At 39.8% G+C, this 27,107-nt stretch overlaps 1 protein-coding gene across 6 annotated transcripts in view; it reads right to left on the bottom strand.

The window, feature by feature from the left end:
- USP34 (ubiquitin specific peptidase 34) overlaps nt 1-25,204 on the bottom strand; it is a 223,009-nt gene extending 197,805 nt beyond the window's left edge. For 4 of the 6 annotated variants that reach the window (XM_061155226.1, XM_061155231.1, XM_061155229.1 and 1 more), the window contains exon 1: nt 8,177-8,207. In XM_061155226.1, coding sequence (XP_061011209.1) covers nt 8,177-8,192 — 16 coding nt within the window. In that variant the 5' untranslated portion in view covers nt 8,193-8,207. Of the gene's footprint in view, nt 1-8,176; nt 8,208-24,607; nt 24,748-24,990 lie in introns of those variants that run through there. The other 2 variants (XM_061155228.1, XM_061155230.1) reach the window with 2 other exon arrangements.
- Between the last annotated feature and the right edge of the window lie 1,903 nt (nt 25,205-27,107).

The following is a 27,107-nucleotide window of genomic DNA, read 5'->3' as shown; positions in this document are numbered from 1 at the left end:
CTAGAGAAGTCTACAAACTGCAGCAAAGATCCCACTTGCCACAACTATGACCCGATGCAGTCAAAAATAAAATCAAGTAAATAAATATTTTTTAAATAAAGTATCTAGACTGAAGTACACACACAAAAGACAAAAGGATGGAAAACACAGAACAGAGCAAAAGAGACAAGGAAGATGATTGAAAAGCACAGAGTTTATAAAACAAACTCCAAAAGGCCAAAATCATGTAGCAGGACATACACCTGAAAAAATAATTACAAGACTAATTTTTTAAAACTTAAACCGGATTCAAGAATGAATCCCAAGCAAATAAATACAAAGAGAGACGCAGACAGGCCAAAAAAAAATTTTTTAATAAAATGACTTATTAAAAGCAGCAATAGCATTCACAAATTTGTAATTCAATACCCTATTTCAGTGTTTGCTTGTCTGAAAATATATTTTGTTTTCATTTTAAAAGATAAACAGGAGATTCCCTGGTGGCTCAATGGTTAAAAAAAAAAAAAAAAAATCTGTCAATGCAAGAGACATGGGTTTAATCCCAAGCCGGGAGGATCCCACAGACATCTGACCAGTTAAGCCTGTGTGCCACAACTATTGAGTCTGTGCTCTGGAGCCTGGGAGGTGCAACTTCCGAACCCGCGCTCCAAAACAAAAGCCACCGCGAGGGGCAGTTTGAGCACCACGAGAGTAGCAGCCCCTGCTCTCTGCAGCTGGAGAAAAGCCTGCACAGCGACGAAGACCCAGCTCAGCGAAAACAATAAACTTCTTAAAATTTAAGAAAAAAGACAAGCAAATACAGGAAAGATCATCCACAGCATAACCACATTAAAGAAAATGCTGAAAGAAAAATGATCCCAGATGAAAGCCCAGAGATGCAAAAAAGAATGAAGAGCAACTAAAAGGATAAATGTGGGTAAACCTAATTGAATATTGACTTGATTAACGTCTTTTGGAACTTTAAAAATATATGTAATCAAAATACAACAACAGTATAAAAAAACAAGAGCAGAATAATGACATTAATGTAGTCTAAGGCCTTGCTACTCAATGAATGTTCTAAGAACCAATGAGATCAGCAGCATCTGCAAACTTTGTCTGAATGAAGAATCTCAGGCAAAGTTCCAGAATGCTTGAGTTAATCTGTGTTTTAAAAAAAAATCTCCCGGTCATTCATATGTACATTAAAGTTTCAGAAGCACTATTCTAAAGTCTGAAAGGGAGGACAGGTACTAAAATAAACTCCGGTGTGAGAAATTCATAGTTAAGCAGATGCAGGTAAAGCAGCAAGCAGGAAAATGAGTATGAGCACAACACGGAAGTACTCAGTTTCACTTCTGCTGAATCTGAAGACAAAGTGAAAGGGAAAGTCACTCAGTCGTGTCCAACTCTTTGCGACCCCATAGATTATACAGTCCATGGAATTCTCCAGGCCAGAATACTGGAGTGGATAGCCTTTCCCTTCTCCAGGGAATCTTCCCAACCCAGGGATCGAACCCAGGTCTCCCGCATTGCAGGCGGATTTCTTTACCAACTGAGCCACAAGGGAAGCCTTTTGAAGACAAAGGATACTAAAACAGAAATGTCTAGCACTAAGTTAAGGACATTGTTCTGACACTTGGAAAATCAATCCGGGTAGGAAATATACTCTGAAACATAATGAAGTCATGGGAGTAGACTGAACCCTTGCTTCAACCTCTTTATAACATACACAGCAAATGACTAAACCCTGAGTAATCTCCATGATGAAGGGATTAGAGTAACAAAGTCCCAAATAAGCAAGAGAAAATTTTTAAGATTATGCAGCCCAGCATAAACAAACTTCGTTTTCAGGGTTCCATTACCTGCTTAAAAACTGAAGACTTAAAAGAACTTATGTTTAGGTGATTTATATTTATCATTTATTGTGTTTTGAACTAAAATTTAGGAATATTTACTAATTTAGAAACAACAAATTCATTAACCATTTTCCAGTTTAAATCAGTGACTTAAACGCTGCTGTTTTAAATGTTTGAAAATATGTTTAGAGTCTCGCTTAACAGAAAACAGCAGGATTCTCATTAACTGCTTCTGCATTTTATTGCTGCACACAGTTTTGGTAAAGCAAACAAAGAAAATCCCTCCTTACAAGTATGTGAATATGGAAATTCAAGAAAGGATGACTATTTCAATAGCCTTGTCAGATATTTTGGATATTCTTCTTCAATATTATACCAAAACTGCAATGTGAACTCTAAGACCTTATTAGTACTGTTGCACTAGTTACACTAAAATCCGTTGAGCTATTTCAAATCCTAAAAGACGATGCTGTGAAAGTGCTGCCAGCAAATCTGGGAAACTCAGCAGTGGCCACAGGCCTGGAAAAGCTCCGTTTTCATTCCAATCCCAAAGAAAGGCAATGTCAAAGAATGCTCAGACTACCGCACAACTGCACTCCTCTCACATGCTAGCAAAGTAATGCTCAAAATTCTCCAAGCCAGGCTTCAACAGAACATGAACCGTGAATTTCCAGATGTTCAAGCTGGTTTTAGAAAAGGCAGAGGAACCAGAGATCAAATTGCCAACATCTGTTACATCATCGAACATGCAAGAGCGTTCCAGAAACACATCTACTTCTGCTTTATTGACTACACCAAAGCCTTTGACTGTGTGGATCACAACTGTGGAAAATTATTAAAGAGATGGGAATACCAGACCACCTGACCTGCCTCTTGAGAAATCTGTGTGCACATCAAGAAGCAACAGTTAGAACTGGACATGGAACAACAGACCGGTTCCAAATTGGGAAAGGAGTACGTCAAGACTGTATAATGTCAGCCTGCTTATTTAACTTATGCATGTATGTCATGAGAAATGCTGGGCTGGATGAAGCACAAGCTGGAATCAAGACTGCCGGGAGAAATATCAATAATCTCAGATACGCAAATGACACCACCATTATGGCAGAAAGTGAAGAACTAAAGAGCCTCTTGATGAAAGTGAAAGAGGAGAGTGCAAAAATTAGCTTAAAGCTTAACGTTCAAAAAACTAAGATCATGGCATCCGGTCCCATCACTTCATGGCAAATAGATGGGGAAACAATGGAAATGGTAACAGACTTTATTTTTTTGGGCTCCAAAATCACTGCAGATGGCAACTGCAGCCATGAAATTAAAATATGCTGGCTCCTTGGGAAAAAAGCTATGACCAACATAGACAGCATATTAAAAAGCAGAGACATTACTTTGCCAACAAAGGTCCATCTAGTCAAAGCTATGGTTTTCCCAGTGGTCATGTATGGATGTGAGAGTTAGACTATAAAGCAAGCTGAGCACCAAAGAACTGATGCTTTTGAACTGTGGTATTGGAGAAGACTCTTCAGAGTCCCTTAGACAGCAAGGAGATCCAACCAGTCCATCCTAAAGGAGATCAGTCCTGAATATTCACTGGAAAGACTGATGCTGAAGCTAAAACTCCAATACTTTGGCCACCTGATGTGAAGAACTGACTCATTTGAAAAGACCCTGATGCTGGGAAAGATTGAAGGCAAGCGGAGCAGGGGATAACAGAGGATGAGATGGTTGGAGGGCATCACCAACTTCATGGATACGAGTTTGAGCAAGCTCTGGGAGTTGGTGATGGACAGGGAAGCCTGGCGTGTTGCAATCCATGGGGTCACAAACAGTCAGACACGACCGAGCAACTGAACTGAACTGAAAATCTGTTGATCTATCTTGGTCTGTGAATAGATCTTTGGTCCATAAATGACTATATAACATCACGCACTGGAGATATGCAAAAGATCAGTTCACTAAGTTAAGCCTATCTTTCCAATGTTCACATATTTCATTTTACAATATCAAAAAAATACATTAACAATTCCATCAATCTCACAATAAATCTAAGTTTGGGACAGCTGTCAAACTCACAGTGACAGGTACAAGTTCTCCAAGTTTTTTTTCTTGAAAGCTCAATTTTGTAACTGAAAACTAATACTTTCAGCCTTCTCTGAAGTGACATGCTTGCTTCATTCATTCCAGAAAATGCACACCATACTGTTTTTGCTGTTCAGTCATTCAGACCTTTGACTCTGCGACCCCACAGACTGTAGCCTGCCAGGTTCCTCAGTCCATGGAATTTTCCAGGCAAGAATACTGAAGTGGGCTGCCATTTCCCTCTCCAGGGAATCTTCCCAACCCAGGGATCAAATCTGCATCTCTTGCTTGGCAGGTGGATTCTTTACCTCTGAGCCACCCAAGGAATTATACACACACACACACACACACATATCTGGATAACTTGAGCTAATCATTCTTTCAGACAAAAATGGTGTTTCATGAAAAAGCAACTACTTCAGCTTACAACCCAATCACATGAGTGCACTTCCCTACAACAACGATCTGTATACTGCATTACACATAAGAAATGCTTTATATGCATCTTTCATATCACAGAATATTAAAGACATGCACACAAGCTTTTGAGATTTAATAGTATTAATTTCCATTACTTCAAAGGCATCAAGTGAAATTTTTTTTTTAACAGCAAGTGCTTGGCAGCAAAGATTACATTAACCATTTAACACCATTGTCTTTATTTCTTGCAACATAACCAGGAGTTTTATCCATCATGCCTTTGCACTACCAGTGAAAACATCAACCAAAAGGCAAGTATGTCTTGCCTCTCAGACCCCCTGAAAGGCTCTCTGGGACCCCCAGGGTCCGCACACCAAATTTTGAGAACCACTGATGGAGCCAGCCAAAGATGTAAGATTTGGGTTATATTATGAAACAAAAGACATCCCAATTGAAAAGAAGGAAGTAAAACTGTTTCTAGTCATAGACAACATGATCTTATGTAAATCCTAAGAAAGTCCTAAAGAATCACTAAAGGGAATAAACAATTTTAACAAGATTGCAAGTAACAAGATCAATATACAAATATCAACTGTATTTCTATATGCTAGCAACAAACAATGAAAAGATGAAACTTAGAAAGCAATTCCATTTACAATAGCATTAAAAAAATTCTTGGGAATATATTTAATAAAAATAGGTGCAAAATTTATACTGATAGTTGAAAAAAGTCTTTAAAATATTTAATACAAAGACATCCCATGTTCATGTAACAAGATTTACTGTTGTTAAAATAGTAATACTCTTCAGCTTTATCCATAGATTTATCACACTCTATCAGAATCCCTGCTGGCTTCTTTGTAGAAACTCAGAAGCGAATTGTAAAATTCATATAGAAACTCAACAGACCCAGAACAGCCAAAAACAGTTTCAAAAAAGAAGATCCACACTTTCCCACTTCAAATACTACTAAAAAGCTACAGTAATCAAGACATACAAATCAACAAAACAGAAATGAGAATACAAAAACAAAGCCATGCATCCATGGTCACAGGATCCCAACAAAGCTGCCAAGACCACTCAAAGCAAAATGCCTTCTTCTACAAATGGTGCTAAAACAACTGGAGAGCCTCATGCAAACAGATGAAGTTGGACCCTTATCCCAAATCATGTACAAAAACCTGACTCAAAATGGATAAAAGATCTAAATACAGGAGCCGAAACTATAAAACTTAGAAGAAAACATAGGGTAAGTCTTCATGCCTTTGGATTTGGCAATAGATTCAGGCAATAGATGAGATACTAAAAGCATAAGCAACAAAATAAACAAATAAATTAAACTTCAACATTAAAACCTGTGCTTCCAAGGACAGTACTGATAAAGTGACACAACTACCTACAGTATGGGGGGAGGGGAATTGCAAACTCTTACAACGCAATGATAAAAATATAAATAACCCAACTAAAAAGTGAGCAAAGGATCTCAAAGGACATTTCTCCAAAAACAATACACAAGTGACAAATAAGCATATGAAAAGATATTCATTATTATTCATCAGGGAAATGCAAATCAAAACCACAATGAGATACCACTGTAAGATCACTAGGATGGCTAGAACAGTCAAAATAACAAGTATTGGTGAGGATGTTGAGAAACTGGAATCCTCATACACTGCTAAAGGGAATATAAAATGCTGCAGCATTTTGGAAAATAGTTCGGCAGTTTTTGGTGGTTATGTTTTTATTTTTTTATTTTTTTGGAAATACTGTGCTACCATAAATCCACTTAAATTTATTTAATTGGAGGATAACTGCTTTACATTATTGTGCTGGTTTCCACCATATATCAACATGAATCAGCCATAGATTAGATAAGTCCCCTTCCTCTTGAACCTCCATCTCAGGGTGGCAGTTTTTGAAAAAGTAAAACTGAGTTACCACTTAACCAAACAATTCCACTCCCAGGTATAACCTGTGGGAAATAAAAACTAAGTCCATGGAAAACTTTTTACACATATGTTCACAGAAACACTATTCATAAGAGCCAAAAGGTAGAAACAACTCAAATGTCCATCAACTGATGAATGAATTATTAATAACAAAATGTGGTATGTTCATACAATGGCATATTACTCAGTCACAGAAAGGAATGAAGATCTGATACATTCTCCAATAAGGATGAATCTTGAAAATGCCAAGTAAAAGAAGTCAGTCACAAGATATACTATAATTCCATTTGTATGAAAGATTCACAATAGGCAAATACATAGAGGAAGTAGACTGGTGCTTAGGGCTGGGAGGACAGGGGATTTAGAGTGATAGTTAAAAGGTATGGGGTTTCTTTCTTTTTTTTTTTTTTTTGGGGGGTTTCTTTCTGAGGTGATGAAAGTGCGCTAAACTTGTGGCGAAGATTGCACAATTCTGTGAATACACTGAAAGCCATCAAGTTGTACAGTTTTAATGAGTGACTTGTATGTAACAATAAAATTGTTACCAAAAATAAAGTAATGATAAAAGTGTGTAAAAATTCCATTAATAATAAGAAACAAAAATACCTAGGAATAACTATAAAGGAAATGCACAAAATCTACATAAAGGGAAACCCCCACAATATTTCACAAAGAAACAGAGAGTATATAAATGGGAAAGCACATTATGCTTCCAGAAGTGGCAGAATCAATACTGTTAAGATGTCAACTCCTGCTATTTATAAACATTATGCAATTTCAATAAAAATTCCAAAAAAAAAAAAAAAATTTGAAATACCAACAGAATGTGGGTGGAGGAGGGCAACACAACAACGAAAGAATTCTGAAGTTTTATCTCAAGGAATAACTAACTTTTCACTAGTAATGTGGTTTAATATTGTCAGGTGCTACACTATATCGTGACGTGACTAAAGTAAAACCGAGCAATTAAACAATAAACAGCTTAAAAATAGACCTCCAGGAATACACTCAAAAATTCTGTATAACACAGAGATGGCATATCAAAACAGTGAAAAACACAGATGGATGCCAGAATCAATGAATAGCAGTTTGAAAGAACTAATATTAGATCCACTTTATAACACACCAAAAGAAATTCCAGATGGATTAAAAACTAAAAAATTCATAAAAACTGGAAAAAATAGCGAAGAATATGTGATCTCAGAATGGGAAAAGTCTTTCTAAATAATAGACTACTCGTTACTAAAACTTAAGAACCAAATACATCAATACAAACAATGCAATAATACCTTAATATCTGAACTGTTGCAGGAATCAAGTAGTTTAGGATAGTAACTATATCTGTTTTCCCCCTATATATGAAATTTTAAAAATATCTAATGCAAATAAACAGGCACTCTCAAACACTGCTGTTGGGATGTAAATTAGTAGAACCCTTCTAGAAGCCAATTCAGCAATGAAAGTCTTAGAAGTTTTTACCTATTGACCACATGACCTAGGTTTCTATGTTCAAGGATATTTTAATATTTTCTTCTTCACAGGAAAAACACTAGTTAAATATGTGTTACATTCAAAAGACTAAAAGTAGGATGCCATTAAGTTCTGTTCTCAAATAAGCATAAGGATATGAAAAAATGTTCATAAGACAGAGAGGAGTACAAATGAACTCAATTTTTTATAAGTATTCACAGAAAATTAGCTGGAGTAATATATACCGAAGTTACTCCCTTCACTGCACTTTAGCTATACATACATTAATGGAATTTAATACTTTTCCTCTCACACCATTGTTTTTTGCATCAGTTCAGTCGCTCAGTCGTGTCTGACTCTTTGCAACCCCATGAATCACAGCACGCCAGGCCTCCCTGTCCATCACAAACTCCCAGAGTTTACCCAAATTCATGTCCATCAAGTCAGTGATGCCATCCAGCCATCTCATCCTCTGTTGTCCCCTTCTCCTCCTGCCCCCAATCCCTCCCAGCATCAGGGTCTTTTCCAATGAGTCAACTCTTCGCATGAGGTGGCCAAAGTATTGGAGTTTCAGCTTCAGCATCTGTCCTTTCAATGAACACCCAGGACTGATCTCCTTTAGGATGGACTGGGTGGATCTTCTTGCAGTCCAAGGGACTCTCAAGAGTCTTCTCCAGTTCAAAAGTATCAATTCTTCAGCACTCAGCTTTCTTCACAGTCCAACTCTCACATCCATACATGACCACTGGAAAAACCATAGCCTTGATTAGATGACCTTTGTTGGCAAAGTAATGTCTCTGCTTTTTAATATGCTGTCTAGGTTGGTCATAACTTTCCTTCCAAGGAGTAAGGGTCTTATAATTTCATGGCTGCAATCACCATCTGCAGTGATTTTGGAGCCCAGAAAAATAAAGTCAGCCACTGTTTCCACTGTTTCCCCATCTATCTGCCATGAAGTGATGGGACCAGATACCATGATCTCAGTTTTCTGAATGTTGAGCTTGAAGCCAACTTCTTCACTCTCCTCTTTCACTTTCATCAAGAGGCTCTTTAGTTCTTCTTCACTTTCTGCCCTAAGGGTGGTGTCATCTGCATATCTGAGGTTATTGATATTTCTCCTGGCAATCTTGATTCCAGCTTGTGCTTCCTCCAGCCCAGCGTTTCTCATGATGTACTCTGCATATAAGTTAAATAAGCAGGGTGACATTATACAGCCTTGACGTACTCCTTTTCCTATTTGGAATCAATCTGTTGTTCTAGTCCAGTTTTAACTGTTGCTTCCTGACCTGCATACAGGTTTCTCATGAGGCAGGTCAGGTGGTCTGGTATTCCCATCTCTTTCAGAATTTTCCACAGTTTATTGTGATCCACACAGTCAAAGGCTTTGGCATAGTCAATAAAGCAGAAATAGATGTTTTTCTGGAACTCTCTTACTTTTTTCATGATCCAGCATATGTTGGCAATTTGATCTCTGCTTCCTCTGCCTTTTCTAAAACCAGATTTGTATATTTCTTACAAACTGGCACTACGTTAAGTGTTGATATGCATTATCTTATTTAATCCTCACACAGCCCTGCATTTAGGTGCTATCACCCTCATTTTCAAGTAAATAAGAAGATACTAAGAGATTAAGGAACTTAACCAAAGCCAGAGACCTAATACATGACAGAAACAGGACTTGAACTCAGGTCTGTCATAGAGATCACTCAACTATCATACTGCCTCAACTGTATTATTCTCTAATCTTCCTTAAGGGTAGATACATAAGTAAATATATTTCTCTATCTACCACAGTATCCTTCAAGCTAGACTTAGACATTACGTGAACCGAGAACTTTCAGATGTACAAGCTGGATTTAGACAAGGCAGAGGAACCAAAAATCAAATTGTCAACATCTGCTGGATCATAGAAAATGCAAGGAAATTCCCCCCAAAAACATCTACTTCTGCTTCATTGACAATGCTAAAGCCTTTGACTGTGTGGATCACAATGAACTGCAGAAAATTCTTAAGGAGATGGGAATACCAGGCTACTTAATCTGTCTCCTGAGAAACCTATATGCAGGAAAAGAAGACACAGTTAAAACCAGACATGGAATAACTGACTGGTTCAAAATTGGGAAAGACGTATATGCCAAGGTTGTATATTGTCACCCTGCTTATTTAACTTATATGCAGAATACATTATGGTGAAATGCCAGGCTGGATGAATCACTAGCTGGAATCAAGATTGCCAGAGAAATATCAGCAACCTCAGATATGCAGATGATATCACTCTAATGGCAGAAGGTGAAGAGAAACTAAAGTGCCTCTTGATGAGGGTGAAAGAAAGACTAAAAAAGCTGGCTTAAAACTCAACATTCAAAAAAACTAAGATCATGGCATCCGGACCCATCACTTCATGGCAAATAGATGGGGGAAAAGTGGCAACAGTGACAGATTTTATTTTCTTAGGCTCCAAAATCACTGCGGACATTGACTGGAGCCATGAAATTTAAAAAGCTATGACAAACCTAGACAGTGTATTAAAAAGCAGAGACATTACTTTGCCAAAAAAAGTCCATCTGGTCAAAGCTATGATTTTTCCAGTAGTCATGTTTGGATGTGAGAGTTGAACCATAAAGAAGGCTGAGCACTGAAAAATTGATGCTTTCGAACTGTGGTCCTGGAGAAGACTCTTGAGGGTCTCTTGGACAGCAAGGAGAGCAAACCAGTCAATTCTAAAGGAAATTAACCGTGAATTTTCACTGGAAGGATTGATGCTGAAGCTCCAATATACTGGCCACCTGATTCAAAGAGCCAACTCACAAGAAAAGACCCTGATGCTGGGAAATATTGAGAGCAAGAGGAGAAGGGGGAGGCAGAGAATGAGATGGTTGGTTAGATAGCCATCAGTGACTCACAGTGGACAAGAGTGTGAGCAAACTCCAGAAGACAGAAAAGGACAGGTAAGCTTGGTGTTCTTAGGTTCACTGGGTCGCAAATAGTCAGACATAACTTAGTGACAGAATAACATAACCCAGCAAATGCTTTACAAATGTTAAATATTCAATACATATTATGTATTGGAAAAAGTATTTAAATATAAAGACACATAAAAAATAATCAAGTCAGTAAACAGGATATTTAGAAGCGATTTTCAATTTTCCAACCTGGACCCAGCAGAATGACTCCCACAAAGATGGGCAAAGAGAATAAGACCATTCAACCACTCTGGTTAGCGATGAGAAAATATACCACCAACACTCATGAGTGCATCCACAGAGTGAGCATCAAGAACTGTGCCCCTCAGGCACTGAAAGAGATCCAGAAATTTGCCATTAAGGAGATAGGATGTCCAGATGGGCCCATTGAAACTGGGCTCAACAAAGCAGTAAGAGCCAAAGGAATAAGAAATGTCCCATATTGTATCTGTGTGTGGTTATCCAGAAAACACAATGAGGATAAAGATTCAATAAACAAACTCAATACATTGGTTACTCAGGTACCTGTCATCACTTTCAAAACTTTATAGTCAATGTAGATGAGAACTAACCATTGACTGTCAAATAAAATTATAAAACTTCCAAAAGTTAAAAAAAGGGAGTTTTCAGCATAGTATAGTGTACTAGGTATCTACGTCATCCTTGCTGTCCCAAAACAACTTCACCTTCTTTATAATCACAACATGCCAAATTTCTTTGGGGAAAACACCTTTTTTAAATCTATGAGGTTTGCTGGGATCAGCTTCAGGAATGGGTCATCAGTTTAAGTCAATCAAAATCCATCCCCTCTGAACTCTACTTTAGAAATAAGGCCGATGATCTATGAAGCATTATCTGCTAGCAAGGTTTCGGAAAAAGTAGCTTCTTTGTTCTTGTACAGTAGGTTTCAGAGAACATTCTGTTTTGCTTTGCGTAGTATAAATATGTGGCTTCCAGTGTGGTATAAAGATGGTGTGCAGTAGCCATTTCTGCTACTATGAGAAATGCCAAACCAAGGAAGCACAGCAAAGCAAGCCACAGAGAAATGAGTCTTTGTAATATTATATGGATCTTAGATCAAGAGTAGACCACACCAGGAGAAAAGGAAACTCTCCTTCATTGTTGGTAGGAATGTAAATTGGTCCAGCCACTATGGGCAAACAGTATAGAGGTTCCTCAAAAAACTAAAAATAAAACTGCTGAATGACCCAGCAATCCCACTTTAGGGCACATATCTGAACAAAACTATAAAAAGCTACATGCACCTCTATATTCATAGCAGCACTATTCACAATATCAAGACATGGAACATTGTAAATAATTATTGACAGATGAATGGATAAAGATAATGTGGCATATCTAGACAATGGTCTACTACTCAGCCATAAAAAAGAATGAAATAATGCCATTTGCAGCAAAATGGATGGACACAGAGATTATCACCCTAAGTCAAGTAAGTTAGAATAAAATATGTGGAATCTAAAATATGACACAAAAAGCAAAATCAAACAAAGAGTAGACCACACCAGAACACAGCACACACCTTGACTGGCTTTTAAAAATTCTTTTTCTTTCTGCTAAATAGGGTGTTCTTCCTGGTCCATGCAGAGTCCTAACTTGGCTTCAAAAACTAATTCCCAAACTTAGACTTTTATTCCATAGGTGCTAATATCAAGGAACATGGGGGGGCGGGGACTGACGAAATGAGAGTTTCTTTTAATCAATTACCTTTTAATGAAGCTGGGGTACAAAGCAGGACATCACAAAAGGATTGACAGTACTTTAAAATATCCCCCAAAACTGAGAAAACAGGAAAAACCACCACATCCAGCCTACCCTCATCTTCCATTAACCACCTACAGTGATCTTAAGATTTTTCAAATATTTTAATAGATACGGATCGATCCCAGTATGTGTATAGGCACTGCGAAACAGTTAATTTAAGACAGTCACAACCATAGAACTTGTAACCCTACATAACAAAAGACATTGAAGAGAATTCCCTGGCAATCCCAATGGTTAGGACTCTGCGCTTTCACTGCATAGGGCGCAGGTCTGATCCCTGGTAGGGAACTAAGATTCTGGAAGCCAGGCAGAGCAGCCAAAAATAAAAAGACATTACACAAGTAAATAAAAGTAAGTACATAACTCTCAACTATGGTAAATGCTACTAAGGGTAAGAACCAGAACTACTTCAGACTGGATGTTTAATAAAGGCCTCTCTGAAAATTACAGGCACAGAAAGGCGATTAAGTTCCAGGGGAAAAGAAAGGCTCAATGGCAGTAAAGAACATCACTGAAAAAAAACAAAGCAGGTTTGGGGATGAGATGAGAGTGCCTGTGTCATGCAGAGATCCACAAACAGCAGTAACTATCCCATCCAGTTAAAGGATCAGTTCATCCTTCACTTTCCTTGAAACCTTGCCTAATCCACTTTAGTCACAATCTGCCTATGAGCTTCCCAGGTGGACCAGTGGTAAAGAATCCCCCTGCCAATGCAGAAGACACAGGTTTGACCCCTGGGTTGGAAAGATCCCCTGGAGAAAGAAATGGTGACCCACCCCAGTATTCCTGCCTGGAAAATTCCAAGAACAGAGGAGCCTAGCAGACTACAGTCCATGGAGTTGCAAAAAGTCAGACACGACTGAACACGCACATGCACAATGTCTATAATTCCTTTAACAGGTTTTCAAGTGCTTCCCTGGTGGCTCAGAGGGTAAAACGTCTGCCTGCAATGTGGGAGACCCGGTTCCGTCCCTGGGTTGGAAAGATCCCCTGGAGAAGGAAACGGCAACCCACTCCAGTATCCTTGCCTGGAGAATCCCATGGATGGAGGAGCCTAGTAGACTACAGTCCATGGGGTTACAAAGAGTCAGACACGACTGAGGGACTTCAATTCACTTCCAACTCCCATTGTCAAGTTTCTCTTTTAAAAAAAAAAAAAGAGCATGGTTAGATAAAGGTATACTGAAGGAGTAAGAACTAAATTCTAGTCCTAGCTCTGCTACTTATTAGCTGTGTAATCTTGGCCAAATCATTATATTTCTCATGATTTTTATGAGGTGCCATGAAGATATGTGAAATTACACAACATTCAAATAGCTTCACAAGCAGATCATCATTATGTTGTATACAATTCAACACAATATTCCAACTCACAAGCACTGCACTACTACCCATTATACTTGGAGTTTCAGACTGTGTTGACTTTTTGAGCACCAATATTGTTAATGGTTTTCAAGCTTATTTATAAAGCAGCTTCTACCCCTCTTTCTCCTCCCAAAATCTTAATGTAACTCCAATTCACAAAATAGATCAAAATGAGTTTTTCACTTTGAAACAAAGAAGGAGATTCCAAAGTCACCTTCACTCCACTGGAACAGGAACAATGCCACTCCAAGAACAGTTCATAAACCTAGGATCATTACTGAAAATCTTGAAGAAGAAAAAAATTAATGATAAGACCTATGGCTTGCCACCAATGATGTCTCTCCAAGTCAACTAAAAAAAAAACACAAACAAACCTCATCTTTTTTACAAGGATAGCTTCAGATTCCGTGTGACTTGATGTAATCAAAATATGATACGTTTAACATAAATTACTAGTATCACATCAATTTTTACACTATCCTTTCACTCTTCAGTGAGTGATTATTTAATAGTGGCAAGTCTCTCTCACAGCTCCCAAAATGAGGAGGTGGTGGGAGGAATAACCAAAGATAATACTTGCCAATTTCTGCTTTTCTTGAAACTTAATAAGCTAAAGGTTAATAATCACACAGAACCATAGCTTTATCTCTTTCACTGAAAGGAATGTACCATTCCTGAAAATTTTTTATCTTAACACTGTAAGAAAGCTCTCATCATTCCTTACCAATCTAGAGGTTAGATTCCCTCTTAGTATATGATTTATCCTTACAGTTAGGGGATTCCTCTCAGAAGGGAAAATGGAAACAAAGTATTAGAGTAAAAGAACATTCTGCTGACCACCACCCTCTATTATACCACTCTACCAAGCAGTGGGTCCATTGTCCCCTTATTTATCTTACTTTGAACACAATGCAAAAGCTCTATTGTCTTAAGTATTTTCTTAACTCTCAATTTATTCTGAGCTAGTTTTCTTACAACTGCTCTTAAACTCCTACATTTATCACTGGTTACTGAGCCTTTCTCAATGATCAGAATAAAGTTCATGAGTCTAGCAGCAAAGTTACCCAGAGTAAAAAGTCCCTTCCAATTTTGTCTTGTGGTGATTTAGAACCAATACACTGCTAAAAGAGCCCACAAACCACAGAGTCAGAATAAACACTTCAAAGACTACGAAGCCTTTACACTCATGCTCTAACGCTGGAAGGATAATTTTTAAAATTTTATCTAAATAAATTTTTTTTAAAATAAAGTTTCATCATATTGCCAGATTTCCTTCCAGATATGCTCTGTGAGCTACTCAGCAATCTGATTTGAGAGGCTACATTTAAAATAATAACTAGACAATTCCAAAGTCATGTAACAACCCAAACGCCTCAAGAGAGGACTGGTTAAGTTAGTGTATGACCGAACAATGGACTACTACACTAAAACCATAAAAATGACAATGTAAGTACATATTAACAAGGAAAGGAACCTACTTCGTATCAATAAAAGTAACAGAGTAACATGTAATTAGTTTGTCTACATAAAACAGTGTATCTGAGGAAAGAGAAAAAGAATGACTTAAGAGATGTTTACTAAAACATGATCTCTTACATGAAAGCAGAGTTTCAGGTTATCCTAATTTTCTTCTTTATATTCTGCACTATTTGGGTTTTTTCTAAAAAAAGGAGGTATCCTTTTTATAAAGAAAAGCAACAAAGCTACTTTCATTCTCTTCAAAGACTAAGCACCCTGGTAGAGAGATAAGTAAGTAACAATACGGGTTCCTAAATGTTTTCCTGCCACCAAACACTACAGATGACACTTTGCTCAACATGTTCCAAGAAAGTAAACCAGACTATAACGAAGCACTCACAGGTAAAGATTACACCTAGTCTCCAATACTGGAGAGCTCAGCATGTGGCAATACTGGAATCAAAACTCTTTTGGTTGCACATTAACTCAAATGGTATGTACAGAGGAGACAACTAAAAAAGAGCTCTGGCTTCAGTATTAGAAAGGCACATCTGGGGAAGGGGTGGCAGGAATGGGGGTCTCCCTGGTGGTACAGTGGCTAAGACTCCATGGTCCCAATACAGGGGGTCCAGGTTCAATCCCGGGTTGGGGAACTAGAGACCACATGCTGCAGCTAAAGATCCCACATGCCAAAGCTAAGATCGAGCACAGCCAAAAAAGAAACAAAATATATATACATATATATGTGTGTGTGTGTAAATATATATATGTATATGTGTGTGTGTGTGTATGTATATAAAGAAAGCAAGCCATGAGGATATTAACTTCTGCCTCTTTATAGAGCTTCCATGTCAACTGTTTTCACAATTTGCCCCAATTCTCTTCTGTAAATAGCTGCCTCCACTTGCTCAATGTTGCTGCTCCTTCACGTCAGCTACCCAAAGCACTAATTCTAGTTTGGCTACTCACAGCTACCTGGTTCTTCAGTTCAAACATTCTGACAGGAAATATCTGATTTATGGACATTGGTCCCACCAATCCACCAGGTCAGGAGTCTATCTGGAATCCAATCAGCGATGGCCAAGGAGAAGGGCCTTTCAGGGGATGTAAGCTAGATAAGGTCTCTCTCTAGAAGAGGTTATAGCCAGGACAAGAGAAAGCTGTCTCTACCAGTTTAAAAAAAAAAAAAAGTGCAAGAGGCGGCCAGGTGTAAACTACATCAAATCCCAATTAACTGAGTAACCTACAGTTGAAGACATTTTTTTTTTTTTAGTTCTACCAGTTTATTGCTACCAACCCATCTCCCTCCACCCTCATGCACACATGCTCAGTCATGTAACCCCAAGGACAGCAGCCCGCCAGGCTCCTCTGTCCATGGACTTTTCCAGGCAAGAATACTGGAGTGAGTTGCCATTTTCTTCTCCAGACTTTTTAATTTCTAAAAATTTTAGAGAAAAATAACATTAACAAGTGTTAATCACTTTAAAGTTAAAAGTCCAATTATTTTCCTGGTATATAAAGTTTTAAATAAATGTAATTTAGTAAACTTTCATCCCAGACTCAAATCTCACCGTCTTTATAGAAAAAATATATATAGCCTTTTTGCATTTCCTATTAATTTAGAATGTAGCTGCTTGGTGTGGATATTTTGCATAAATACATAACATATGTGATACAATCTGTATAATTCATCCACAAACTCTCATATCTACATCACTACTCACAAGAGGCCCAAGAACACTGGTTTACTTACGCAATCATATTCTTCAAGAACTTTTCATGAACTAAAATGTTCACTAAGCACCTACTCTCTACAGGGCACTATACTATTACTAATATGGTCGCTCAGTTATGTCTGACTCTGTGACCCCACGGATTGTAGCCCACCAGGCTCCTTTGTCCATGGGATATTGCAGGCAAGAATACTGGGGTGGATTACCATTCCCTACTCCAGAGGATCTTCCCAATCCAGGGACTGAACCAGGGTCTCCTGCATTGCAGGCAGATTCTCAATCGCCTGAGACACCAGGGAAGCCCAATTAGTACTAAGAAAAGAAACAAAACATGATTCCTGACTTTAAGGAATTCAGCATCCAGCAAGGCAGGCTCTTGTTTTTTAAAAAAAAAAAAAAGGTGGGGGGAGGGGGATGGGCTGTAACTTATGTGCATATTCTAAACGAAAGGTATATGTTGTCATCTTAAGAGAGACTGGAAAAGTTTTAAGAAAGCCTCACAGAAAAAAGTGAGAATTGAGGCTAGAAACATGAGTTTGCTCCAAACTGTGCTGTGATGGAGCTCTCATGTGGCTCAGTGGGTAAAGAATCTGCTTGCAATGAAGGAGACACAGGAGATGCGGGTTTGATCCCTGGGTCAGGAATATCCCCTGGAGGAAGAAACAGCAATCCATTCCAGTATTCTTGCCTGGGAAATTCCATGGACAGAGGAGCCTAGCTGTCTACAAAGGGTGGCAAAGAGTTGGACATGACTGAGGAGCAACTGAGCACATCATTAAAAATAACAAAGTGAAAAAGCACACAAAAAAGGCAGGGGGAGTACATGATAAACTAAACCTAGGGTTGATACATTTAGTAAGTGAACAGCTCTTATAATACAAAACATTAAAACCTAAAGAGTAGGAAAAGAACACCACCAACACATTAAATAAGAAATGCAAACAGCCAATAAAAAAGTGTTTAAAATCAGTTATCACATTTTTTGCTGAAATATTCAGCAAAAGTAAGAGTGCTTAAGTTGCAAAAACACCACTGAAAGAATAGAAATCAGTATATCCTCTCTGGAAAGCAGTTAGACAATATAAAACAAAGAAGTTTACATTTTTAAAACCACTTCTAAAAGTCTGTATTTTTAACCACTTCTAAGAATCTATTTTTAAAAACCCAGTGATTAGAAGATTTATATGCAAGGATGTTCATTTGCAGCTTTATTTATAATACTGAAGAACTGAAAACAAGAATACCATGGGGAAAAATTAAATTGCATACAAAATAGAACATCATACAGACAAAAACATGTTTTAAGAAAGTTAAGGGAAATGACCAAACAATCTTAGGTGAAACAAGGTGAAACTAAGTGTGTGTGTGTGTGTCTGTGTGTGTCTGTGTGTGTGTGTGTGTGAAACAAGGTGAAACTAAGTGTGTGTGTGTGTGTGTGTGTGTGTGTGTGTGTGTGTGTCTCATTCTCAATTTTAAAACTGCTGGGAATCTTAGGTGAAACAAGGTGAAACTAAGTGTGAGTGAGTGTGTGTGTGTGTGTGTGTGTGTGTGTGTGTCTCATTCTCAATTTTAAAACTGCTGGGAATCTTAGGTGAAACAAGGTGAAACTAAGTGTGAGTGAGTGTGTGTGTGTGTGTGTGTGTGTGTGTGTGTGTGTGTGTGTGTGTGTGTGTGTCTCATTCTCAATTTTAAAACTGCTGGGAACCCCCTGGTGGTCCAGTGGCTGAGGTCCAGTCACTGATAGAACATCATACAGACAAAATCATGTTTTAAGAAAGTTAAGGGAAATGATCGAACAATCTTAGGTGAAACAAGGTGAAACTAAGAGTGTGTGTGTGTCTGTGTCTGTGTCTGTGTGTGTGTGTCTGTGTGTGTATCTCTCATTCTCAATTTTAAAACTGCTGGTAACCCCCTGGTGGTCCAGTGGCTGAGGTCCAGTCACTGCTGAGGGCTCTGGTTCAATTCTTGGCAGGGGAATTAAGAGTCCACAAACCAGGTGGTACAGTAGGAAAAAAAAAAAAGTGTAAATATGTACCTAAAAAATATGATGTAAAAATACTTCAAAGTATCAACAGAAATCATCATTGGATAGTAAGATTACAGGTGACTTAAACTTGAATAGTTTGGGGGGGGTGGGGTTGGGAAGGAGGGGACATGCCATGGGATCTTAGTTCCCCCACCAGGAAAGTAACCCACAACTCTGCAGTGGAAGCATGGACCTTAACCACTGGCCTGCCAGGGAAGTCCCTGCAACCTGCAATCAGGAAAAATAAGAGTAAGTGAAAAAGGGAAAGGGAGCACAGCCCATTTGGCAACAGCCTATCACACCTTGGTCATTACTGAAAAGTTTCACACTTTCTGAAAAAAATAAAAATTCTCATTAATACACGTTCAACCTACACATAAATACTTGTAGATATATAGATACTATCATTATTAAACATATAAAAAGTATTAACATATTTCATAAATATAGTGCTAAAGCTAGATATCAATAGTTATCATTGACAATGCAGATAGTTGGCTAGTAATAATCTACTAGTGCTTTATAAGTTACTTTATAAAGATATATGAGTTGAAACTCTATTTTTGAAAAATAATATTTCAAATAGTAACTATTTTAAGAGACTATAATCTTAGCAAGGTTAACTGAAATAACAAATTTAGCAATTTGGTACTGTATTGCAGTAAAATCAAATTTCCAATCAGTTCAAGTTTTAGAATTAAATGTCTACCAAAAAATGTTACATTACTAATTATTTCATGCCTATATACTTATATTTTTAAAACCCTAGAAATGTGTAGCTTATTAAAGAGCTCATTGCTGATAAATATTAAGATATATTAAGACAGATTACCATTCGGCTACATTTACCACGACTTATAAATTCTTTTTACAGTGAGCACAGAATCAAGCCCAAACTTGTGAAAACACTTAAAAATTTAGTAATTTTTTATTTTGCCAGTGTATTCATAATGTCTTCCATTTGAATAGATCATCATAAAGTTTTTACAGCATAGCCTAATTATCAAAGAGCATGAGCTTTTAGCCCAAACTGAGATTAGAAAGTGAAAGAAAGGGAAGTCGCTCAGTCGTGTCCAACTCTTTGTGACACCGTGGACTGTAGCCTACCAGGCTCCTCCGTCCATGGGATTCTCCAGGTAACAGTACTGGAGTGGGTTGCCATTTTCTTCTCCAGGGGATCTTCCCGACCCAGGGATCAAACCCAGGTCTCCCGCATTGCTGGCAGACGCTTTAACCTCTGAGCCACCAGGGAAGCCCTGAGATTAAGTCCTCTACAAATCCTGACTCCACCAAATAAAGTCCAGTGACCCTAATCCTTGGTTCTCTTACCTAAAAAGGGGTGATAAGGTACCTACCTCAAAGAACTCATAAAGTTCCCAACACAAATGGCTTAATATTCTTTAAAAATAAAAATGCAAACGGAATTATTCTGCAAATACTGACATCAGAGTATCCTGAGTTCTAGCTTAGATAAAACTACTAAGCAGGTGACAGGTGATCTTCAGCCAATCACTTAGCCTTATACTCTTTGTGACCCCATGGACTATACAGTCCATGGCATTCTCCAGGCCAGAATACCGGAGTGGGTAGCCTTTCCCTTCCCCAGGGGATCTTCCCAACCCAGGGATCAAACCCAGGTCTTCCGCATTGCAGGTGGATTCTTTACCAGCTGAGCCACCAGGGAAGCCCAAGAATACTGGAGTGGGCAGCCTATCCCTTCTCCAGCGGATCTTCCCATCTCAGGGATCAAACCAGGGTCTCCTGCATTGCAGGTGGATTCTTTACCAACTGAGCTCTCAGGGAAACCCATTAAGAAAAAAAAGTGCAAACAATTATTCTGCCAATACTGGTATCAGAGTAGCCTGAGTTCTAACTTCAATAAGACTACTAAGCAGGTGACAGGTGATCTTCAGCCAATCACTTAGCCTTTCTGAGGTTCAACTTTTTCACCTTTAAAATTGAGATACTAGAGTTTCCTGGTGGTCCAGTAGTTAGGACTCCATGCTTTCACTGCAGTGGGCCTTGGTTCCATTACTGGTCAGGAAACTTAAGATCCTGGAAGGCACGTGGCAAGGCCAAAAAAAAAAAACTGTGATACTAATACCTACTCCTGCCTATCACAAAGGACAGCTAGGAAAGACAAATGAATTGCCCATTTAAAACATCTGGCAAAGTGTAATTCACTAGACACACAAAGAGTAAAATCCACAACAAACAAATGGTTCAAGAGATGGCTGTACCCTTAAGGCCATTTTCACTCTGCTATAGAGAAATTTACTTCACCAAGACAGTGACCTCACTTAACTAGTTGAGCTAGCTATATGCAAATGGCCCAAAGCATAACTTCTCATCAACATCCACAAATGTTAGTTAACCTAGTTCAAAAAAGTAGCTATAAAAGCAGAAAATATACAAACTCAACAAGTAAAGGAATATAAACTTAAAATTATTTCCTAAACTGAAGGAAACTCCCCAAACTGACAGGAGCAAAATGCACTCAATATATTCCAAACTTTTAAGACATCTTCCTCATTAAAAACAAAGACTGGAAAGAATATGAAAACTCGAGTATGTTAGTGTTGTTATTTTTTTTGTTGCTGTTAGTATTGTTGAAACTGGTTATTCTAACACTAAAGCCAAATGTTATTTTGAAAATTAATTTCAAGTTTCAGGATATCTGTCAAGACTATACTGAAAAAAGGGAATGCAGTGGTCCTTATTACCAAGTCCTAAGCCTGGTTCCACAGACGTTACTTCAGTGGTCCCTTAACCTACAAAATTCTGTCTGTATACTGTACATATTTCTATGGTGAGAGGTTTAGATTCTCAGCAGGACTAGAGGTATAACTGGTAATATTAACATCCTCATCAAAAACTGATGACAAAAGGAAGCTATTGTATTTTGTCATCTATTTTTAACTACATTACATTTTGTTATTTTTAAAATAAACACTTCACTGCAAGTCATTAACCTTATCAAAACTCTTAAGTATATTAGATATAAAGCTCTACTATCCACATCATGTCTATCTTTTCACTTAAAACACGAAATTTTTACATTATACATTTACTAGTGTGTCCAGACAGACTGAAGTTTGATCAGTTTGCAAATTAAACAAGAAGTAAGTTTTTAGTTTATTTTAATTCTATCTTCCCAACACACCACCTCAAAAATATACTAATTTTATTTCTCCTTTTGGTTAAACTGTTCAGGGAGTTATAGTGAAAGAAAAAATTTGAGTACAGTATTTGGGGGCTTCAACTGAATTTCTAATCTAGGATGAAGTGATGTTCATCTTTGCAGAACTGTATGGAGGATAAAAAAGAGATTTCATGTAAAATTACTGTGAATGAGGTTACAAGACAGACTTATAACTTACTTTAATTACAACAAGTTTGATCAAGTTCCAACCATCATGCTCCAACCCAGTCATGGATAAATGTTACTATAATGAGATACAGTTAATACCCCCTGCTCTCAGGAAACTTAAGCATCTTATGTTTGAGGTACAGTAACTAAACAAAGGAAAAATGAAAACAATTGTAAAACAACTAAGAGAAGGAGGAACAGGGGGAAGGAACATGTCAAAGCTTGGTATACCAACAAATGAAACTGCTGAAGTAATTTTTTTTTTAGAGGAAGCTTCTTTGTCAGATTAGTGTTTAAAAGTCAAATTCTTAAACTGAAGTTTTAGAGGGTCTGCACCGCCAGGTTTTGTGAAACTGGCTCAACTAACCATATTTAATTAAAGGTAACAAAAGCTAAGTTTCTAACTCTCCATAAATCAACTGCTCTAAGGGTTTCCCTAAAGTGCTAAATTCTAGGGGTTCTTTCATTATGTCTCTTTTCAAAAGATAAGGATTAACAAACTTCAGTGTCTCTAGATAGCACGTCTAAAGTTTTTAATTTTTAAACAACTATTAAAAGCAGGTTCTTACAACAAAATTCTGTAAAGCAACTATCCTTCAATAAAATATTTTAAAAGCAGGTTATTCTAATATATAAAATAACAAAGCTATCGTTTCCAGTTTCAAAATTATCAAGCCATAGTCCCACAACTTGCATCTGAGATATATAAAATACAGTTCACTGAAATAAGTACTAAGGACTTAAGTTTATCATATCATAAACCACCTGCACCAAAAATAACAGTATCTTAAAATACATACAAATAACCTCAAAGGTGTACCTGTGGCTGATTCTTGTTGATGTATGACAGAAAACCACAGAATTCTATAAAGCAATTATCCTTCAATTATGAAATTTATATATATATATATATATATATATACACACACAATAACCTTAAAATTTCAGGAAAATTTAGAATGAAACATACTGGAAAGTATAGTTTGAATTTATGCAAAAGCCTGCTTCCACCTGTCAGGAAGAAAACAGAGGCGAAAGTAAACTAGAACCCTTCCACTTTTATTATTGCCTTTGCTCATTAAACACAAACTAGACGATATATTTTATAATCAAGTTGTTTTAAAGATTACAAAGTAAACAGTTTGGCAGTCTTTCGAATACCACACACAAAATACAAATTCAAAATCCACAAAAGCTGTTCGTAAATCAACATTTTCTCAACCCTCAACTTTTTGTAAATTAATCTTTTATCTAATTCACCTCGCCCAACTAGGCCTTTCAGCCCAGAAATAGTTAACTTGCAACATGTCTTGCTTCTTTAAGCTAAGATACCATCTTACAAGAGTCTGGAGTGAAATAAATTAAAGGAATCTAACTAGAAAAGAGCAATGCACGCTTTGTAATAATCAAAAGTATATGGAATAAGGCCTTTCATTCCAGGAGACAGGCCATGACTATCCCAGGATGGTATCTGTACTACAGTGCTCTCCTTGATATAAGAGAATTGACCATTAAAACGACGATTGGTACACTAAGAGACATCATTAACTAATTTAAAAAAAAAAAAAAAAAAAACAGATATAAGGGTTCCAATAATCACTATCACTGCTCATTTTCAGCTATTTAAGGACAGGCAGAAAGGTTTAATACACCTACACACCCCCAAGGGAGGGGAAAACCACCAACCACCTCCCAAGGAGTTTAATGAAAATTAGCAGGTAAGAGGCCTCGGCCGCACGCTGAAAATCAAAGAGGGCGGCCGGAGGGTCGAAGGATTCGGACTGCAGAAGAGAGACTGGTACTCGGACCCCACCTCGCCTCACCTTCCCGTCAGGGCGAAGGAGGCGAAGGCTCATTAGTGCCTTCGTTAATTGACACCTGTAATGAGGAAACTTTCCGAGAGCGGACACCGCTCAGGCCAGGCCTGGCCGGAGCTCCGCGGCGGGCCCCTCTCGGGCGCCCAGGTAACCGGGCCGGGCTGGGCCCGAGGCGCCGCGGCGGCCGCGCCACCGCGCACCTTCCCAGGGCGCTAGGCCCGCACGCCGGCCGGCTCGGCCGCCGTCTCCCGCAGGCCGCGGCAGCTCGGGGAGGCCGGAGAGCGGCGCGGGGACCCCAAACCCTACACCCCGACAGGCCGCCGCCGCGGCTACTTACTTTCATTTAACACCTCCACCAGGTCTGCGCAGTTCTCGCACATCGTTCGGCCGCCGCCCCCCCCCTCCCCCGCTTCGGATCGCACTGACTGATCCCGATCGGCGGGGGGGAGGGGAGAGAGGCGGAGGAGGGGGCCGGCCGGCCGGCGGGGCGGGGAGGCGACGAGGGCGGGCGGCGGCGGGGACGGGGCGGGGAGCTGGAGGATGGGGGAGGGGGCCGGCGGTCCCCGGAGCGGGCGGGGGAGAGGAGGGGGGCGAGGGGAGGTGCGCGGGCCGGAGGGGCGCCGAGGCGCCGGCGGCGGGGAAGGGGGGGGGAGGACGGGGGGAGGGGAGAGGGAGGGAGGGGGCGGGTGGGGAGCGAAGCAGCAGAGTCACTTCACCGACCAGACGCCGCGGCCACCGCCGACGCCGCCGCCATTTTAATAGAGCGTTCGGGCTGCGCTCGGCTTTTTCCGTCCGGGCGTAGGAGCCGACGAGAAGGGCCTCGCGCTCTCATTCCTGCGCCTCCCTCCCTCTCTTTACCTCCCACCTCTCCCTCCGCACACACGCCGCACGCCCCACACCCCGCCGCGGCCGGCTTGCCGCCCTCCCTTTCCTCTTCCGTCGGGCCTCCCCGCCCTCGGTCCACCCCCTCCGCGCGCTCGCCCACCCCGCCCAGCCCGGATCTCTGTCAGCGGCCGGAAGGGAAGCGCGAAGCCAGCGCGGCCGCGGGGGGAGTCCGGGTGAGTTGGAGAAGATGGCGGAGCTCCGAGCAGGTCGCGGTTGCGCGGCGTCGCCCACCGAGGCCGCTCCGCGGGCCCCGAGACCCAGCAAGCGCCGGGTCACTTTCGCCGCCCTGTCCCCCGCCCCTGCGCTTCGCCGTTTTAACTCTGGGTCCCCCGGGGGGACTTGGTACTCATTTGTCCCGTCCCCCTCACCCGAACTCAGGCTTTTGAGGTTGCGGGAGGCTGGGGTTCGGGGGAGCCGGCTGGAGCGACGCCGCAGCCCAGGAGGGGACACGCAGCCCTCTCCCCGCGGGGTTTTGGAAGGACAGCCCAGGGCTGGCTTAACCTGCGGGCGTGTTGTTCGCCCGCCTCTGTGCAGTTCGCCTGTCCGCGAGCAGTGATAACACTGGTGTGACCAGAAATGGCGGAGTGAAGTGTCCCGGGCCATCTCCTCTTTTTTCCGCAAGAGGGCCCCCTACGAATTACCCTATGTGTCTTCACCTGAAACAGCGTAGTATGCTTCTCCGCGAAGAGCAAATAATACGGGAATTAAGTCGGAGAGCGGAGAATGAAGAACAGGTGGAGGGAAGGGGCCACTCAGCTGAAGTTTGTTGTTGTAACAAGTAGCGAGCTTGGGGGAAATCTTCCTCGCCTGCACTGATACTGTCCTCACTGATTTCTATATCCAGTACGTTCCTTTAGAGATATGACTGAGAAGTCCAGTTTACATAGTAGCATCTTTGAGATCCATAGCCAGAGAGCTTTGGAGGCCTTGTGGGAGTTCTTTTATAGATTTTGTCGCCGTTAGATCACACCATCCGTTCACTCGAGGACCACCATGCCCGTTTTGCCTTTCTGCCGCTTTAAGTTGATGCTGTAAAGTTTGTGTTAAACCTGTTTTGAGTTGTTCCATCCGAGCAGGTGATCCTTAAGAGCTGTAACTATTTTGCCATTGTCTTCTCTTTCCAGCTTTCCCACAAAACTTGGGTTTCTGCAGACTTTGGATCCTGTAGCAGCCATTGTCCATCCAACATCTATTCCCACCCATCCCTCTTCTCTTCCCACAGGGAAACTTACCAAACCCTAGTTTGTTTTACTGGTGGCAGCTGAGAGTCAGGAAGCTTGATGCGTGAAAGGAAAGCCCCAGGGATTCTTGGTGTTTGCTTTAAAATGTCATGAACACTGCTCGGTATGCTGTAATAACATATGTGGGGAAAAAATTTGCAAAAGAATAAATATATGTATATGTATAATTGAATCACACCTGAAACTAATACAACATTGTTAATCAGCAATGTAAAAAATTTTAAACATCATGTAATTGTTTCTCTAGGGTTAGCCATGTTGTTTTGAGTTCTTGCCAATGAAATATAAGCAGAAATCTGCAGAGCAGGTCTGTTGCAGGGAAAAGCCAATTCTGACTCCACAGTGGAGTGTTTCGATGACTTGCTTTTCTCTGCTTTTGTTATCTTAATCATACATAATGGCCTGCTTCACAAAATCCTGCTTCTCCGCCTTACTGTTAAAGTGCCTTTGTTAGGAACCCTGTCCACCTGTAGATGGCAGAAAGGAAGAAATTAACACATACACTGCCCCAGAGCTTGCCATTCTAGGAGATATTTGCAAGATTAATGGCCTTTTTACTTTGTTTCTTCACCTACCCCCTATCTCTGATCTGTGAAAGATCCTAGCATCCAGACTTGGCAAGATGGTCATTTGAGACTTTAGTTTGCCATCTTATCCATCAGCCGTGGCTCTCTATATAAAGTCCTTGCCTAAACACCTCATCTCCTTTTT

The sequence above is a fragment of the Dama dama genome, chromosome 11, assembly GCF_033118175.1.
Source record: "Dama dama isolate Ldn47 chromosome 11, ASM3311817v1, whole genome shotgun sequence".
NCBI classification, from domain to species: Eukaryota; Metazoa; Chordata; class Mammalia; order Artiodactyla; family Cervidae; genus Dama; species Dama dama.
The sequence above is the reverse complement of the archived record's forward strand: the minus strand, read 5'-3'. Positions and strand labels throughout refer to the sequence as shown.